At 43.3% G+C, this 17,260-nt stretch overlaps 1 protein-coding gene across 5 annotated transcripts in view; it reads right to left on the reverse strand.

The window, feature by feature from the left end:
- hdac4 (histone deacetylase 4) overlaps positions 1-17,260 on the reverse strand; it is a 123,575-nt gene that overhangs the window by 14,558 nt on the left and 91,757 nt on the right. For all 5 annotated transcript variants that reach the window (XM_042212663.1, XM_014340675.2, XM_005944116.2 and 2 more), the window contains 10 exons: positions 13,966-14,238; positions 12,809-12,995; positions 12,353-12,486; positions 11,512-11,614; positions 10,409-10,455; positions 7,174-7,281; positions 5,191-5,246; positions 4,914-5,001; positions 3,705-3,824; positions 3,512-3,609 (listed from right to left, as the gene is read on the reverse strand). In XM_042212663.1, the coding sequence (XP_042068597.1) occupies positions 3,512-3,609; positions 3,705-3,824; positions 4,914-5,001; positions 5,191-5,246; positions 7,174-7,281; positions 10,409-10,455; positions 11,512-11,614; positions 12,353-12,486; positions 12,809-12,995; positions 13,966-14,238 (1,214 nt within the window). The remainder of the gene's footprint in view (positions 1-3,511; positions 3,610-3,704; positions 3,825-4,913; positions 5,002-5,190; positions 5,247-7,173; positions 7,282-10,408; positions 10,456-11,511; positions 11,615-12,352; positions 12,487-12,808; positions 12,996-13,965; positions 14,239-17,260) is intronic.

The following is a 17,260-nucleotide window of genomic DNA, read 5'->3' on the forward strand; positions in this document are numbered from 1 at the left end:
GTTTTCCAGCCTTTCATATACTTCAAGTCAGACAGCCGTAAACAACACAAACGTGAACACGAGCAACACAGATAATTATGTTTGGATTTATGTTAAATTAAAAAGGACTTCTGCTAAACCCTCTGACTAACTGCTACATTTATTTAAGCATACAGCCTTGGCCCATTAACATTTGGGGGCCATAAAGACCCCACACTAAAAGAAGCCTGCCACAGACGCTTATGTGGCCTGACACACGACTTGGTGGGAAACCTTGACTGCCGAGGATATGCCTCAACCACCAAGGGCTCCTCCACCCTCTCCCCTCCAACCTTGAATACAAACAGCAACTAGTTCTGGTCACAATGCTGAAAACTGCTGGTGTCGACAGTTCCACACCCCACCCCACTGGAATAATATCCTGACATTTAAACAAATAAAAAGCCGCAGTGATCAATTACCAGGCTGGCAGAGAGGGAAGTAAGTGGTTTTGAGAAGGGCTAATTGTGCGTGAATCAGAGGCTATGCACGCTGAGATGAAAAAGACTTTTTGTTAATTAAGGGAGGGGAGAGTTTACGACTGAGCCGTAAGCGATGGGACATCCTGACCAAAGAGGCTGAAATCTAAACCACTGCTGGCTGTCTCCCAGTTACATTTAACTACAAATGCAATTACTTGACAGCTATGTGGTCTAAACTTTTGTTTAGCATTGTTTGGCTTACCTAGCAACAGGTGCAGCTGAGTCTGCATGCACAGAGAGCACAAAGGAATGCTGAATGGCTGTTGCACTTCAGCTATGAGATGGCTTTAATAAGAATACTCAAAATAGATGCAGCAGAGCTCGGGAAAACAACGAATCCTACACTTCCTGTTTCTGCAAGCCAGAATAAGCCTGGTGACATCACTGGGGGTATTTTCTCAGTCTTTTCAGAGAGAAGGAGCTCCTGTCCACAGAGTGAGGAGCATTCCCTCAGCTGTATGAACAGATCTCCATGCGTAAAATCTGTGGAGGCGAACACATATCTTCGATTGGCACCGCTTTAAAAGACAACCTTATAATGCACACTCTTTTTCATTTACTCTGCTCCAAGTAATTTCTCCTTGTCTGATTCCAGTGAGCACTTTTAGTATTTGGCACATGTCACCCAACATGATATCAAGTGTGCACACTCGAAAAAGTTAACGCGGCAATAGGTCTCGGCATAGCTGTCATTTTTTTGAGCCAAGAAAAACTTCCTCTCTCTGGACTACACATCTGTATGTAATTAATCTAGTCCTGAATTTATACATTGCCAGATCTTGATTATGCCCTGTGATCCCATGTACTTCAGCTTTTTAACATGAAAAGCAGTACTGTCATGTACAGAATATATTTAAAAAAAAGTATTACTATCCTATCATTTTGTATAGGATGACTGGCTCTGGTCTAGATGAAAATGCCACCAAATTAGATATTTGTAAGCTTTAAAGCTCAGAGAAATTCATTCTCATGGGGGGAAAAAAAAGGAAAGAAAGATCCTTCAGAGGGAGCAGCACTTGTCAAACCAGCAAACAAAAGGTTAAACTGCAGGCTTCCCCCCTTCGTTCATAAAAAATGAACAGGAGAGCAGGAGAAGAGGGAGAATAAGAGAGCGAAAAACTCACACACGCACACTTACACTTCAAAGCCCTGTCATCTGGCTCTGCGGAGAGCTGGTTTGAATTAAATTTAATTCTCCTCCTCTCTCGTCTTTCCAAGTTCATGGCAAAAAGAGGGGGGTGGGTGGGATGGGGGTGAGAGAGGAAGAGAGAGAGAGAGACGGGGAAAGAGACGGTGCTTCTGGTTTTCATTAGGGCCAATTTTCTTATCTTTTTTCTCTGTGCTTTCTGGAGGCTCAGACTTGATCCCCTGCAAATGCAACGTGGCACAGGCCAGAGGAGGAATGGGAAGGTACTGGCTGCAAGGCACGCATCCCCTCCTCAAGACAGAGAGAGGAAGGAAAAGACCAAAACACACAAGTAATAAGAGTGAAAGAGCAACTGTGTTCACCAGGTGTTTATTTTGGGTTGTAGATGTGTGAGCAAAGAGATATGAAAGGTGTGCATTTGCACATCTGTTGCACTGTGCACATTTTGCACACAATCATGCAAATTTAAATCTGCATGTATTTGTTTGACAATGAGTGCATGCATGCGTGTGTGTGTGCGTGCATTTGTGACAGATCTATGACCTGCGCACAGGTTTGCCCCCGTGGGGCATATAAATTGTCCAATACCTCTGGAGCCTCTGGGAATTAATGGTGACACGACCTGAGGTTCATGAACACCAAGCTCCTATTCTGCCTCACGCAAAGAAGGCTGAATCGCAATCGCATTAACAACCTCAGCATGCACAGGCTGATATGCAAATGCACGTATCTGTGTTCATCACTCCAGGACAAACGCACACAAAACAAGGGCATAAGAAAAGTTGATCCAGATGACAGCAACACTTTTAGTCCAGTGTGCGTTAAGAGTGTAAAATTAAATATTAAATAATTGTAAATGAGAAAAAAAAAGCGTGAACTCTCTTTTCTGAGGCAAATTCTTAATCACAGGAAGCCAGAGTTTGAGTGAAAGTTCCCTTTGGTTCAGTTAACTGTGTTTTCATGATTATATTTTTGGAACTATTCAAGAATTTCTAAAACTTGAAATGAGTGTGCAGGGTTAATTTTTTCCCCTCCTAACGCAAATAAACATGTAAATACAGAGTTACAAAAGTAATAACTTAGTAATTTAAGGTCTTCCTAATGGTCTCTTGTGCTGTTAGTATTGGAGAGCTCTCAGTTATATTCATCTCAACTGTCAACACAGTCATTAACATTTAAAAGGTGATTTAATACAGAGCACGGTTACTAGTCTCTTTTTGTGGTTTTATTTATTTATAAATTCCTGAGAGTAGCACGTCTATGATGGTAGAGGGAATGAGAATGAGGCAGCAGCTACTGACTTCAGTCATAGATTATAAGTAATAGCTGCAGTATGACATACATTACGTGGCTGTCATCAACGCAGATGCAAAGAGCAGGGTAGAAAGAGGAGGATGAGGAGGAGAGAGAAGAATACAAAGGAGAGAGATGGGGAGCGAGAGCACCCTGGGTTCTGGGGTGCATTAAGAAGCTAAGGTGTACTTCCGGGGGATTGCGTGCCTAAAGCCGCGATGAGCCAGTGGCCTGTTGGTTTGATGTGTCGGGCTCGGGCCAGATGGACAGACAGTTGCAAACATGGACTCATCTTCAAAGAGCGCTGGAACCAATCCAGGCCTTCTCCTTTCCAGCTGTGTGAACTAAAAATGTATGAGAGACAGGTACATGTCTGCACCGAGTGCATGCCTGTATCTGTGGAAGCTTATGTATAGTTATAGGAGCGCGCCTAACGGGAATCAGATGGGATAAGGGTGAGCACCATAAGTTCTTAACAGCTACCAACAGGTAATTTGTTACACACTGTACTTCATACTCCAAGGCTATGACAGGAAGAGTTAGACTGCAGTGAGTGACATCACTGTCTTACCTGAATGCAGCTAGATACTCTGCATCCCCCATAGGAGGGTCCAGTCCCCCAGTAAAGGCCATGTTCACGTTAAAACCTTCACCTGCTCCACTGCCCACCTAGGAAGCACAAACACACGTGACTGGGTTTGTTATGTGTGGGCTGACCGAAGGCTGGGTCTGAAAGGTTTATTAAAAGCATTCGTCGTCTTTACCTCATCGGGTGCGCCACTTCCCGGGAAGAAATTCCCATCATCGTAACGATGCAGGGACAGGTAAAGGACACTGGGGTCAGCGTAGAAGGCCTGCTGGGTGCCATTGCCATGGTGGACATCCTGGAAAGATTATAATGGGCATATTGTTATTAAAAAATAAGCATATAATAATATTTTCAGTGTAATTATCCTTTAAATCTCTTCGGTCAAAGAAAAACCAAATACCAGGGGCACATAGAGACTGCCTCGTCATTAAGATGGATTATGATGAATAGGTTTGAGGAAATTAATGAGATTCACAGAAACGGGACCATCAAGCTCTGCACCTCCACTTGGACCAGCTGACTGATGCAGAGAGAGAGTCCTATACTGCCAGACTATATCATCTCCTTCCAGCCTGTTGCGATGTCACAAAAGGATTCAGCGTGATTCAGTAAAACACTCGACTTCAACAGCTGCTCACTTTTGCCAAAAGCGTCAGTTATAAATGACTTCATTGTCTATGTCTATGAATGCTACAGTACACAATTTCTAAAAATGTCCCGGCGGCTGGAGGCGAGTGCCATGACAATGAGCCTGCACTCAGCGTCCCCCTGTGACAGACAGAGAGGAAATTAAAAGGCCCTTCAAAGGCTTTGGGGAATGGCCGTGACCAGCCAGGGATGCCACTGAACAGCACCGCTCCTGGACACGACAAAGGCTCCGTCATACCTTCTTATAAATTTTATTTTTTTCTCTGTGAAGAAAAAAGGGATAATATCTGACCCAAATAGCCAGACAAGAGGTCAGTTTGCGGCTGCTCTGTTCATAGCCCGTCGCAATTTAAAAACAAGTGGAACAGATAACATAATGAGGATTTTTATATTTTTACTGCCTCATAAATCTAGCAGCTATTTTCTTTTCTTTGTTAATAGAAGTTAGTGAGACGTTTGTGCCTTTGTCAGCTGACAGTCTCTTTCTTTCACACTTTATGGTGTAAAAAATTATTTTAAAGTAGTTATGCAGAAGGGATTATTCTGGGATGCAACACGAGCATAAAGAGAAACAAAGAGTAGCTAGCCCACGTTATCAGTTTCTCTCTCAACTCTTTGTCCTTCAAGTGAGAGCAGACGTCTACCATGCAAGAACCTTGAGCCACATTGTGTCTAATATTGTACCTGTGCATACAGGTATGCTGTCATGTAACAAACATCCCACTGAGAAACTCACCCAGTCTACGATGAGGATTTTACTGACATTGAGCCTCTGCTGCAGGAGCTTGGCTGCTATGGCGACTGAGTTAAAATAACAGAAACCCCTGAGGATTGAACAAAAAATAAAAAATAAAAAAAAGAGAAGAAGACAGCAACAAAATGATGACATTTTAAATTTTATACTCATGCTTAAGCAATATTATTTGCATCATGCAGTAAGTGCTGTATAAAAAGTACAGAAACACTAAAGTAAGAGGAAAACAGCTTTGTAAGATGAGGTGTGGATTACTTACATAGGTGTGCTCTCCTCAGCGTGGTGTCCAGGGGGTCGAACGATAGCGAAGCCATTCTGTCGGCAAAAACAGATCACAGATGACACGCCTGCTCACTTCATTTAAAAGACTAGTAAAAAATAGTTTCACAAATCCACTGCTGCATGCAAAAACCCACACATGGAAATCCATAAAGACTGCGCTTGGACAGTTTCTTAATTGCTTATTTAACGTGGGGGCTTGGGATAGTGGGCCTACACAGGCTGAATTAGCCCCTCGTGTGGTCCCCTGGACAGGTGTCCAATCCATCACAGGGCTAACACAGAGTGACGCATAACCACACACTCTCACATTCATACTTAAAGCCAACTCATCACAAATGAACCTAAAAAGCATGCTAACACAACTGGACTATAACAACGAACACATTATTTTCCCAGCATCGCTATTTACCCCGTAAGGACGAGTAATGTGTCGATGAACAGAAAGAACACAAATACATTCAGAAGTATTAAAATCTATTTCTGTATTCTAAAGAATACAGATGTTAGCTTCTCCCACTGAAAGTGCATGCGTGTCCTCACGGGAACAATGAGTCTGTTAAGGCGAGCTTTGTCAAGGCAGGACTCCAAGCAATTGTTTTTGGAGGGTCCCAGCGCAATGTGGGGACATTAGATAGATGTTTGAGCTTATGTAGAGCGATTGCAAACTGGACTAATGATGTTGAGTCAGCTGCAGCGGATTAGCAGCCAGCCGGAAGATTACTGTAGCGACAACTGCCTCTACTGGTTTCCCCACACACGGTTAAAGAACTCTGTACGGTACCATATGTATGTGAGCGAGTGAAGTTTCTCTATACAAAGAAAAAAGTAATTAAATTAAAACAGACGTGGGGGGAAACAGAAAGTAGCAGCCGCAGAGACAGAAGAGTGTGTGTGTGTGTGTGTGTGTGTGTGTGTGTGTGTGTGTGTGTGTGTGTGTGTGTGTGAGAGAGAGAGAGAGAGGGAGTGTGAATGTGTGCCTTAAGTAGATTTATGGCTTTCTGTGGAGTTCATAGAGTTGTTGGTGCAGGTGGAATTTGGTCATTTGGCCATGAAGGATCCTCGGAGAACCGTCTGCATGTGTGTAAGCATGCGTGCGTGTGTGTGTGTAGGTGTGTGTGTGTGTGTGTGTGCATGTGTATACAAGCATTAATTTGAGGGTAAGTCAATACCAGCAACCTTTAAGCAGGAAATCACTCAAACTAAACTGTGTTGTTGTTACTTGTGCAAAGTGATGCACAATCACTCATGCCCACTCAACATGATGGCAGGATGCTAGCAACCCCACCCAAAACTCAGCTGGGTATCAGCATGGTGTGCTACTGTTTCTTGCTGAAGAACGTCACGAGATAGTGTGCTATACTGGTGCAAAGCTAACGCTAACCTGGTCTGCAGGTGGCTTTGGTGCAACACTTCTAAAGGGGGCCTATTAATGGGGAGTGCTGGCGCTTGCGGTGCGTGTGCACCGGGTCTCCCTGCTGGGTTCAAACAGCAAGCCGCCACCGCCACAGACGCACGAGTCTGGCTGGGATGGGGAGAGGCGTGATGGGGTGGGGATGTCTGTCTGGGAGGTGCGAAAGTTGGTTCTGGAACTTTTTCCTTGTTTTTTTTTTTTTTTTTTTTTAAGGTGTCTGGAAGTACGGCCGGATAGCACATTACTAGAGGTGACCTGATATAGTGCTCTCTTTGCGCTGGGCCTTGTTCTGTCTGTAAGCCTATGTGACTGGAACTCAGGTGGAAAATCGACTAGAGCAGTAAGACCTTAACAAGGATATTAAAATCAAACCCCTCGAAGTTGGAGGGGACCAATTATACTGCAGAGTCCATTTGAGTTACATAGCATTTAAAGGTTAACGCACATTTACCCGCTCCTAAAGGCCACAAGTGCTCCAATGCCTAAAAATACACTGCAGCCCTGCAAACAGCCATGACTAATCGAACTCCACGGAGCATCCAAACCAACCTTCAGTTCTCCCGATGCTACTTTGAAGACGAGCTCCACCACAGAGCCAACAGCCAGACGCGCTGCGCTGGATGAATGGACTTCATTCCAAATGGTGTCGCTGTCCACCTGCCAACACACACAAACACACATGAGGCCTTGTATTGTTTAAATAACATTTTCAAACGGAGCCAAAATATGCAACTTCATACTGTTTTCCACTTATCTATTTTTTTGCTGGTGTTACTGACAGCACTTGAGTGGGGCAGAAGTCGTAAAACTGAGCACATTTGAAATCATTTAGCTTGTGTCATTTCACAGCATCAAAGTTACTCTTTGAAAGTTTGTCTGCAGCGGTGCAAGAAGGGCTGGAAAATTTATTCACTGTGAGGAAAACAATAGAGAGAAACACTACGAGACGTAAAATTGTGTATAATACAACAGACTTTCTAAAAATCCCTTTGATCCGTAAGGATATGACACTGTAACTCCGCACTCCAGAGACCAATCAAAGACTTAAGTATAATATGATGAAAACACAAAAGCCTTAATTAATAACAGGTTAAGCAGCAAATTTATAGTAAGTTGTCAGTTTATACGTCAGTTTTAAGGTTAAACCATATAGAGGGGTTTTCAGGCAAACAACACTCATTACATTTACAGATATTTAGAGATATTCCACAATTTATCCACCTTAAAATATTACACGACGAAAAAAAAACCTCTAAAAGGCCGATTAAAAAAAATATTTTTTTTTGGTATAGAACATGAGTTTTTTTTTTTTTTTTTTAAATGACTAAAATGTGCGTGTGTGTGTGATCATATCTTTGTGGGGACCAAGAAAGGGACGTTTACTATACGTGTGAGGACCAAAATCCTGGTTCCTGCAAGTCTGAAGGCATTTCTGAGACTCAAAATGTGGCTTTAGTGACAGGGTTACAATAGGGTTATAGTTAGGTATAGGGTAAGGGTTAGGCATTCATATATCATGGTTAGGGGTAGGGTGAGGGGATAGGGAAAGCTTTATGTCAATTAGATATACCCATAAGATATGAATACCCAACGTGTGTGTGTTTGAGCATGCTTAGACACGGGGCAACTATTCAGTGGTCAAGCCTGATTAATGCAGAAGCACGGGCAGCGCCCCCCCCCAGCCCAAATCACTACAGTACCTACACACACATGCATACAAGCCCAACAGACCACAATAGTCTGTGTGATTGATTGTACGCAGAGGGCCACGCACAGGATAATATACACACCCTCCATCAGGCATGGCAGATACTGCAGGCAGATGGAGCACACGATAAACACAGAGAGAAGAAGCTGGCTGAGGAAAAGAAGAAAGTGAAGGCCTGTGTGTCAGTGTGTTTTGAACCGTGCACACATGTGCAGAGCGGCCGACGCCAGAGCTCTAAGCGAGGCTTTCCTGATGTAAACCTGGGGGTCTTTGAATATGTTAACTTTAACCTGCCAGTCGCTCGCCCTTTCATCCACGCCGCTGGCCTTTCAGTCAGTCAACTGACCGAGTGGAACATTAACCTTAGCCACCCAGTCAGATCCTCGGTCCTTCAACCAGTCAGCGAGCCGAGCGAGTCGACAGCCTTTCAGGCAGCCGCCCCCCCTTTTCCTCCGGTCTCCAGTGACGAAACTGATCAAGGCCGGATGATTACTCCATAATAACATCCACAGAGAAGAAAAGGGGCTCTTTTAAAGTTGCGCCAAGAAAGAATTTGTCATGAAATGAAACTGTGGAGCGCTCAACATACACTAAAGATACTAAAAAAAGGGGGGAGTGAGGAAGTATGGAGTGCATTGTTGATGAGTGACTAATGGAACCCAATGTGAAGAGAGGGGAACGCGGTGTAAGTGGATGACAGTATGTAGTAGCCGAGTCAATGACTGAGCGAGCGAGCAAATCAAGAGTCAAGTGAGTGAGTGAATGGGAAACTGAATCATATATACAAGTCAGGTTAATGAGCGCAAACAGATGCTGCTCTGAAGCAGCGCGAGTGCTTTATTATTTCCCATGTTGATGTTTAGTTTTGCCTCGAGCCTGGAGGGGGACACAAGCTCGTCGGGGGAAAGTGAAAGGGAAGTGGTGTGTGTGTGTGTGTGTGTGCATGTGCGTGTGTGTGAGTGGGAGTGAGTGTATGTGTTAGAGGCAGAAAATAGCGGGAACGTGCTGGTATGACAGAATGATGGTTCTCCACAGGCTGACAGCTTAATTTGAACCCCCTTCCTCTGCAAGCGAGTGAGTGTGTGTATGTAAGACTTGTATGTGTGTGTATGACAGGAAAACAACAATTTAGTCCCATTTGGCATTATAAAGAGCAGAACAGAGCAACGCAGAACTCCGGCTTTTCTTGTTCAGCAGCAGGAGTGGCGGCCCCAAAGGAGGCAAGAAGAGGAGAAAGGAAACAGAGGTATGAGGAGATGAGGAACGATGTAGAGAGATCAAGTATGTGGCAAGGTAGGCATGATGTAGCCTTTCAAATGCTCAATATTGTGAAGACAACAACAAAAAAAGCATGGAAACACACATGCACACACACACACACACACACACACAAACAGGTGCACAACTGTTCCAATGTATCAGTTTTCAGATACATTATCACTTCCAACTTGAAGCAGCCATCGAAATCATTGCCTTAGCACACAAGAATCCCCAAACACAAACTATGCAATGCACACAAACAAAGTCATACCCCCTGCCCCACACACACACACACACGCACACACACACACACACACACACACACGCACGCACACACAGCTCGTAACATCTGGTTACAATTACTAACACGGCGGAAAGGCGAGCAACAGCTTTTGTTGCCTCTGGTCCTTGAGGGGTGGTGTTTGTGTGTGTTTGTGTGCATCTGCGTGCTAGTGTGTCAAGGCTGTGTGTGTTTGTTTGGTGCAAAGAGAACAAATGGGACCATTATTTAGGCAGGGGGCAGAATGAGTGGGCGAAGGAGACACTTATTATACTGCTATTTGATAAGGCTGAAACTATGCTTATTTGCTTCGTTCCAGAGTCTGATGGAGTTGTGCCAGATGGGTATTGATTAGACTAACAGTGTTGTAAAAACACAAGTGTCTATTACAACAATTTTCCACTGAATAAACCAGTATGACTAACAATGGCCTTTTCCAAGAAATATCAAGAGCGCAAATTACAAATACTTAATTAGACAGTGAATATTTGGAAGATGACTTAAGCATGAATTAACAAACAGAGTAAGTGACTTACCCCTATGCCTCCACACGGCAACCTCACAAACATGGGATTTACTGAACCTGAAGAGAAAGAAATGAAGTGAAGAATTAGAAAGAGAGAAAGCAAAAGTGAAAGGTTACTAAGGGAAGAGGTTGCACTGCAGACTCACAGACACCCTTAAAACCAACTATTTGACTTTGTGACCTTATCTAACAGCAATAGTACACAAGGGCATGCTTTAATTAGGTGAGGTGAAGAAAAAAAAGTATCTGCTTGACCTCTCAATCAAGCCTTCTTCAGGAAAAAAAATCTAGATTTGGCCAGAGAGGGGTCAGTTTGTCACTGAAGAAGAAAATCAATAAACTGACGTAGTTACTGAACCCGAGTCAACTCTTTTCAAATGTGTGCTTACACTTTTAATTTCCTTTCAAACAAAACAACAGCTTACTTTATTATTTGTAATTTCTTTTGAAATTAAATCTGACTGCTTAACATAATCCTAATCCAGAGTTAAACACTACACCACTAACAGATATTTAATATAGTGTGAATACTTTAATTCCTGATTAGTCGCCACCTTTGTGGTTTATTCCTTTACTCCAGCTCTTACTGTAGGCTATCCCACTTGTACGCTGAAGCTCACACAGGAGTATCTGGTAAGACTCCTGTGTGAGCAGTAATAATAAGAGGAATTTATGCCTCCACTGAATGAAAGCCAAGATCGCCACTGGGGCTCGCCCCTTTGATTTTTTCACATAATGCAGACTACTTCACTACACCTGCACTTTAAGGCCAGACATAAGTGACTAAGCAGCCTGCGAGACTTTTAGTTTAGCAGCTCTAGTTGGTCCTTGTCTTATCGTAACACCTCTGAGGACTTCATTAGAAGGACCTTTAGTTATGATACGATTTAAGCATTAGAACAGATTCCTTTAAACGGACCCTGCAGAGTCAGGCGGTCAACTTCAGACTTGTGAATAAATGCATGAAACTCTACAATTCTCAAAAACCTAGTAAGTCTTAAAGCATCCACAATTTTTTTAGACTAAACTAATGAGTAATCTAGTCTAGGAGGTGAAGCACTGCACGCTTGGAAAAAGTGTGTTTGTGAATGTGTGTGAGGAAGCACGTCTTACTGTCTAGTTTCTGCCGCAGCGGGTTAGTTCCATATAGCATGACGTGGGCTTCAGAGTGGACTGTTTGCAACTCCTCCAATGAGGCCTTCCTACCACGGATACACTGAAAACAGAGAGGAAAAAAAAGATACACAACTTCTGATTAGCTTTTCATGCTCCGCATTTAAACTGCCTGCAAAAACAGGAGAGGAGAGCAGAGTTCTGCAGAAGTTTTATCATATTGTTAGCCCGAAGAAATAATATACAGGGCGTCCCAGTGTTGTCACTGAGTCAGTTTAATATTAGATCATATTCGAAACTTCAATGTGAGAGTTTTCACCTATAAGGACAAACGTTAAAAGAAGTGCATTAACACTGCCTCCTTCTGGCTACGACAACAACCTGCAATCAAGTGGTAAAACATCACTGTCAGGGGAAAATAACACAAACACTAATATATGAAACAACTTCCAATGACACAACAACAAATGTGCTGGTTTTTTTCTGTTTTTTAAATTTGGGCAGGTGTGGTGGGTAGTTTGATTCCTGGCCTGCTCCATAAGTGTTCTTAGATGAGATACTGAACCCTGAATTGTCCCAGTGCACCTGACTATTTTAGAGGGTGTGTGTGCGACAGACAAGTGCATTATGAATGTGAGGGAAAACATATGAGCGTAGCTTCTAGTGTAAAGCGTTTAGCATCAATCAAACAGGAGACGACTGCATAAACGTCAGTGAAGTTAACATTTGCTTTCTCAACGTTTCCAAAGACTGACAACGATTCTTATTGTTTGCCTCTGAAAGCTCATGTACATTTTCTAATTGTCCTTCAATAATAACACAAGTCTAACTTTGTCTTTACCTCACAGTGCGCCCTGAGGCCTGTTTCCTGCAGTCGGGACCAGATGCTCTGAATGCGGCCAGCGTGCTCTGGATGACTCGTTGTGCTACCACATATGCACTGGTGCTTCTGCATCAAAGACTCATACACAAGACCTGGGAAATTCACACACCACCACGCACAAACATATGGGTGATTATGCACCACTGACAACAAGGATAGAAACAGCTGTCACGATGACATTTTACGGTCACACCATAAGACGTGGTGTGATTATCATCTATTGCACCTGCTTCTTCTAAAGCAACAGGTTATCATTGTGCAATAAGCAAAAACCCTGTTTAGGATGTTTAAACACTGCACACAGCTACTCACTCTCTGCATTGTGTTTGATTACTGTGGTGCTCATGACAATAAAAAGCATCACTGCTGTGTGTGTGTGTATGTGCAAAGAAATAATTATGTAACTCAGCAGACCTGTAGTGAATCGAGGTTTGGCTGGCGGCTCCTGCACGACCATGGGGAAGGAGGAAGAGGCTGGCGATGACTGAGCTCTCGACAGAGGCCGGTGGCCAGCAAAATTGGCCGAAAGCCCGGCTGCTTCCATCGAGGCTTGGTAATTCCTCAACTGGTGGATCCGCTGCTGCTCTAAGAGCAGAGCCTGCTGCTCACAAACACAGACAGTGCAATATTCAACAGAAAGCTGGGCTGCAATATGTGTTTCCCACCAGAAGATGGCACCAAATACCAACATCTTCCTACTTGCTATAGCGCCCAGTTTAATCAGCTTCCATAAAGAGATTCTGTTGCAAAGAACCAAACTACATTTGGTTGTTGAAGCAACATTTTCTAGCTGACATAGTGCCAAACATGAGTGTTTCACATTAAGGCGTGATAATTATTTTAAACTGCTTACAGAAAAGTTATTATGTAACTATTTATGTAATTGTTTTCAAAATGATCTGTAAGCACCTGAGTGGAATATTTCAGTGCTCGCTAAGCAGTCGTGTTTTCCTGCTCTGATGGGTGTGTCTGTCTACACTATGGGCGCCATGGCGACAGTGAGAGGAGTGTCTGATTGAATTTGGCTGAGCGGACAGCAGGGATGTGGCCAAAGAGAGACTGCGATGTACAAATTCACGTGTAACAGAGAGATTTGTTGCTGCTAACAGCTTTTACATAAAATACTTGCACGTGTATGCCCGCATGAAGTTGTGCTACGGACTAATTTCGAGGATATTTATACACATATTATACTGGAAGCGGGTTGGGTAGTCAGTCCAGTCGGGAGGAAAGGCAGATCAAACAAATGTGGAGTGTAATGTTTCAGTCACAAGAAGCTCCATCTGTCACTGCTATCAGTGTGTTGTTCAGCCCAGCTACAACCACTTACTGATTACTGTAATACAAAAAGAATCCTCCATACTGTGTAATCGCTGCCAGTTTGAATCATCATGCACATATATGAAGACATTATGTCAAACATATGAATCTGACACTGCTTTTAGAGTCATGCAAAAGAAGAAACTTTCTGCCTTTTTATAAATGCCAGATTAAACTTGTGGAATTTGAATTTGAATTTCATGCCCAGTCCGCCTTTTCCACTCCAACTAGTCCCCGCCATTCGTGCTTACCTGTCTGAACAGGAAGTCCTGCTCAGCCTGCCTCTCTCTTTGCTCCCTCTCTTCTTGCTCCTGGGGATCCGGAGGCTCCTGCTTGATGACCACCCCACGTAGCAACCCCGTCTCTTGCCCAGAGGTAGGAGAGGAGGACGATGATGACGAGGAGAGCGCCTGGTGCTCCCTAAGCTCCTCCTCCGTCTCTTCTGGGTGACTCTGGTGTTGCCTGCCTGGTCCTGAGGCACCCGGGCCTGCAGCTGAGGCCTGATCGCCGGGCTTGGACATTATCTAGAGGGCAAAAAGACACGGCCAGGTCAAACTTTTGACGCAGTGGTTTGACGGTGTTATGCATGTTTTTAGAGGGAAAACTGGAACACTTTGGACATAAAAAAAATATTCACATAACATTCGGCCAAGATTAGGGAGTCAACTGATGATGTTAGGAGCCAGTAACAGAAAGACGTTCCAGAAAACAGAAAAAAGACAGAACCGAGAGTTTCAAAAGCATGAAGGGAGGAAAGCACTAAGGAAACATCAGGGACAACATGCCCCAATTTAAAACTACACTTTGGATGTTTTTCATTCCAAAAATAACTGACTAATCAGTCCGCGTACAAAGATAATGAAAACAACCTTAGATAAACCCACCAAAAGCTAACATTAGCCGGGGCTTTTGACTTTTTGCACACACAGAAATAAACCACATCTGTACTCTGGATTCTGATAGGCTAGTTATTTGTTTTCAAACTAATGATATAATCTCCTGAGACTACGGATGAATTTTACTGCTAAGTTCGTCGTGTCTGAACCTGTAAGAGAAAAGAAAAAGCGAGGAAAGAGAGTGGAAGCAGCGCAGAGGGGGGATTGTAATAATCTTGTTTTGGCAGCTGCCCTCGTCCCTGTCGTCACAGACCTCAACCTTGATGTGCAGGTCATGATTGGACAGGACCACTGTTTGTGCCTGGAACACACACACACGGCTGGCATATTGCCCAGGGAACAGTCCATTGACGTCAGAGAGAGCAGGCTCTTGCCTCATCCCAGTCCCTCTTCTCCAAACAAACTCAAAACACTCCTGCCACACTGACTCTCTTCCTTTCTCTCTCAATTTGTTCTCTTTCCCTCTGTCTAACCCTTCTTCTTTTACAGAGGAAATAGTGGCTGGGACATGAACCATAAGGGGGACAGACACTAAATAACCCTGTTAAATCAGCTGGAAGAGGGAGAGGAGAGACGGGGTGGTGGAAACACTTGATACACTCGGACTCTGTGCGTTTATTTCTCTCCCCTAAGCACACCGCTGTACCGCCATAGCTATCGGGGGTAATTAATGGCACACAGCAAGCTCAGGTTGGAACCATTTCAAGATTCTTTCATTCATTTCTTTCTTTCTGCTGCAGAAAAAAGCCAAAAGTTTTCAGGAAGACCCCTTTTTCCTGCTGACTTGACTGATAGATGCAAATAGGGAAGGGAAGGAAGACTGCAGATGAGTCAAGAGGTGGATATCCAAGGGTGAAAAGGGTAAATGAAATAACTCCTGCCAACAGGATATTTCTACATAATAGTTAGCACCACTTTTAAGAGTCAAATGGTAGGCGTTACATGCATCACTGGAAACATATTCGTCCCACGCTGCTAACTTTAGTCGCGTATTTTCCCACGTCAAACAGAAATATAGCAGATATTAAAACCAGCTCGCAGCAATCAATATTTCTTGGGGATAATGTTAAATTCCTCATTAAGTCTGATCTTTATGAGGCAAAAACAAAACAAAGGCAATGAGTAACTACGGAGTCCGCTGGGGATACTTCTCCAATGACTTCCATGGTGCAATGATATTAGGCAACATTAAAAAGCAGGAAATGAATAGACACCTAAAATAGCACTGTCATAATCGTGCTTTGCGGTTAATGCAGGAGCTATAATTACAGTCACAAATATCAGGATAACAAGTCACACACACGGCAGTCAGACACGGACGGCAGGAGAACAACTACACCATTCAGTAGCTCGAGGTTTTATTCATTAATCTACTTCTGTGCATGACTTTGGTAAAATAATACACAGCACTATAGTAACGCTCAGCGATCATCACACGCCAAAGCATTTTCTTGTTGTGGTCTAAAGCTTAAAGTCTAGCTCTTCAGGTGTTCAGGTGATATTTTGAGTAATGGACTCGGGTTACATTTCTTGCTGAAAAAGGGCAGATCGTTAAAGTTAAAGGTGCCATTACAGCTTTTTAAAGCTACGCAGAATGGCTCCAGTTAACTAAACAACCACCATCCTTTTTCTGTCCTGCGTCTTTTAACAACTTCATGCAGTCACTGAACTCCTGCCTCTTCTGAAAACCTCACTGGACGCCTTTTATTTAATCCTGTGTGATAATTCCACTGCTATATGAAGAGGAAATCATCAGGTAAGGGATTGCTTGAAAGTCTCTCCGAGGCCCGTCATGGACACCACACACACAAATACACAATTGTCATCCCTTCAAGCCACACAGGAGAAAATAGGCTGCGAGTAACCACGCCAACCCAGGGAAATAAAGCAAACTGTACAAAGACCTCAACGTTCCAGCAGCTTTAAATCCAGTATCTGTTTCCCATGAGGCAAGTCGGGAAACCAGTAAGCTACAATTAGACCCTAATAATAATAAAAATGAACTGACTTAATTGGAAGACTTATGTAGCAGAACTCAACGCAAAATTACACAGAACATTATAGCTCATTTTAATTGCCGACAAATAACCTAATGGGATTTACAGAAATTGCCACAAGCTTTGGTGACTTTACACTTGTTCATTTTTATGCATATATGTTGTTCTGGGTGTACCGCAAACTTTGGCTGCTGATTGTTAGTGATTAGTGGGCAGCTCCTCACCTCATCCTCTGTGCAACGCAAACCATTTTAGTTCCAGTCTCCCTCAGCGCCTCCTTCTAATATGCATGCTTTGTCCGTCTCTTCCTCTTACTAGTGTATAAATCTTTATGTGGGGAAAAACTCTTTCTGCAGATACATGTTCAAGCCTGATCCCCAACCTGAAATATTGAGGTGACATCCACAACAAGAAAGATTACAGGAGGATGTTTCTGGTAAGTATGACACTCACTGCTTGCTTTTTATGTGATAAAACTATTGATTTAGTATCTTAATCATATATAAACAATGGGGGTTTTTTTTGTAAGTTTGCTTACTTACAAATAAACAAACTGTCTTGTATTTTGTGGCAGTTTCGGTTTAATGGAGAGAGACAGAATAAAAGTCACTCAGTGATCCTCTGCAACCCAGCCAGGATTCTAGATCCCACAG

Source organism: Haplochromis burtoni, unplaced genomic scaffold (genome assembly GCF_018398535.1).
Source record: "Haplochromis burtoni strain Fernald_Lab_line unplaced genomic scaffold, NCSU_Asbu1 Contig_386, whole genome shotgun sequence".
NCBI classification, from domain to species: Eukaryota; Metazoa; Chordata; class Actinopteri; order Cichliformes; family Cichlidae; genus Haplochromis; species Haplochromis burtoni.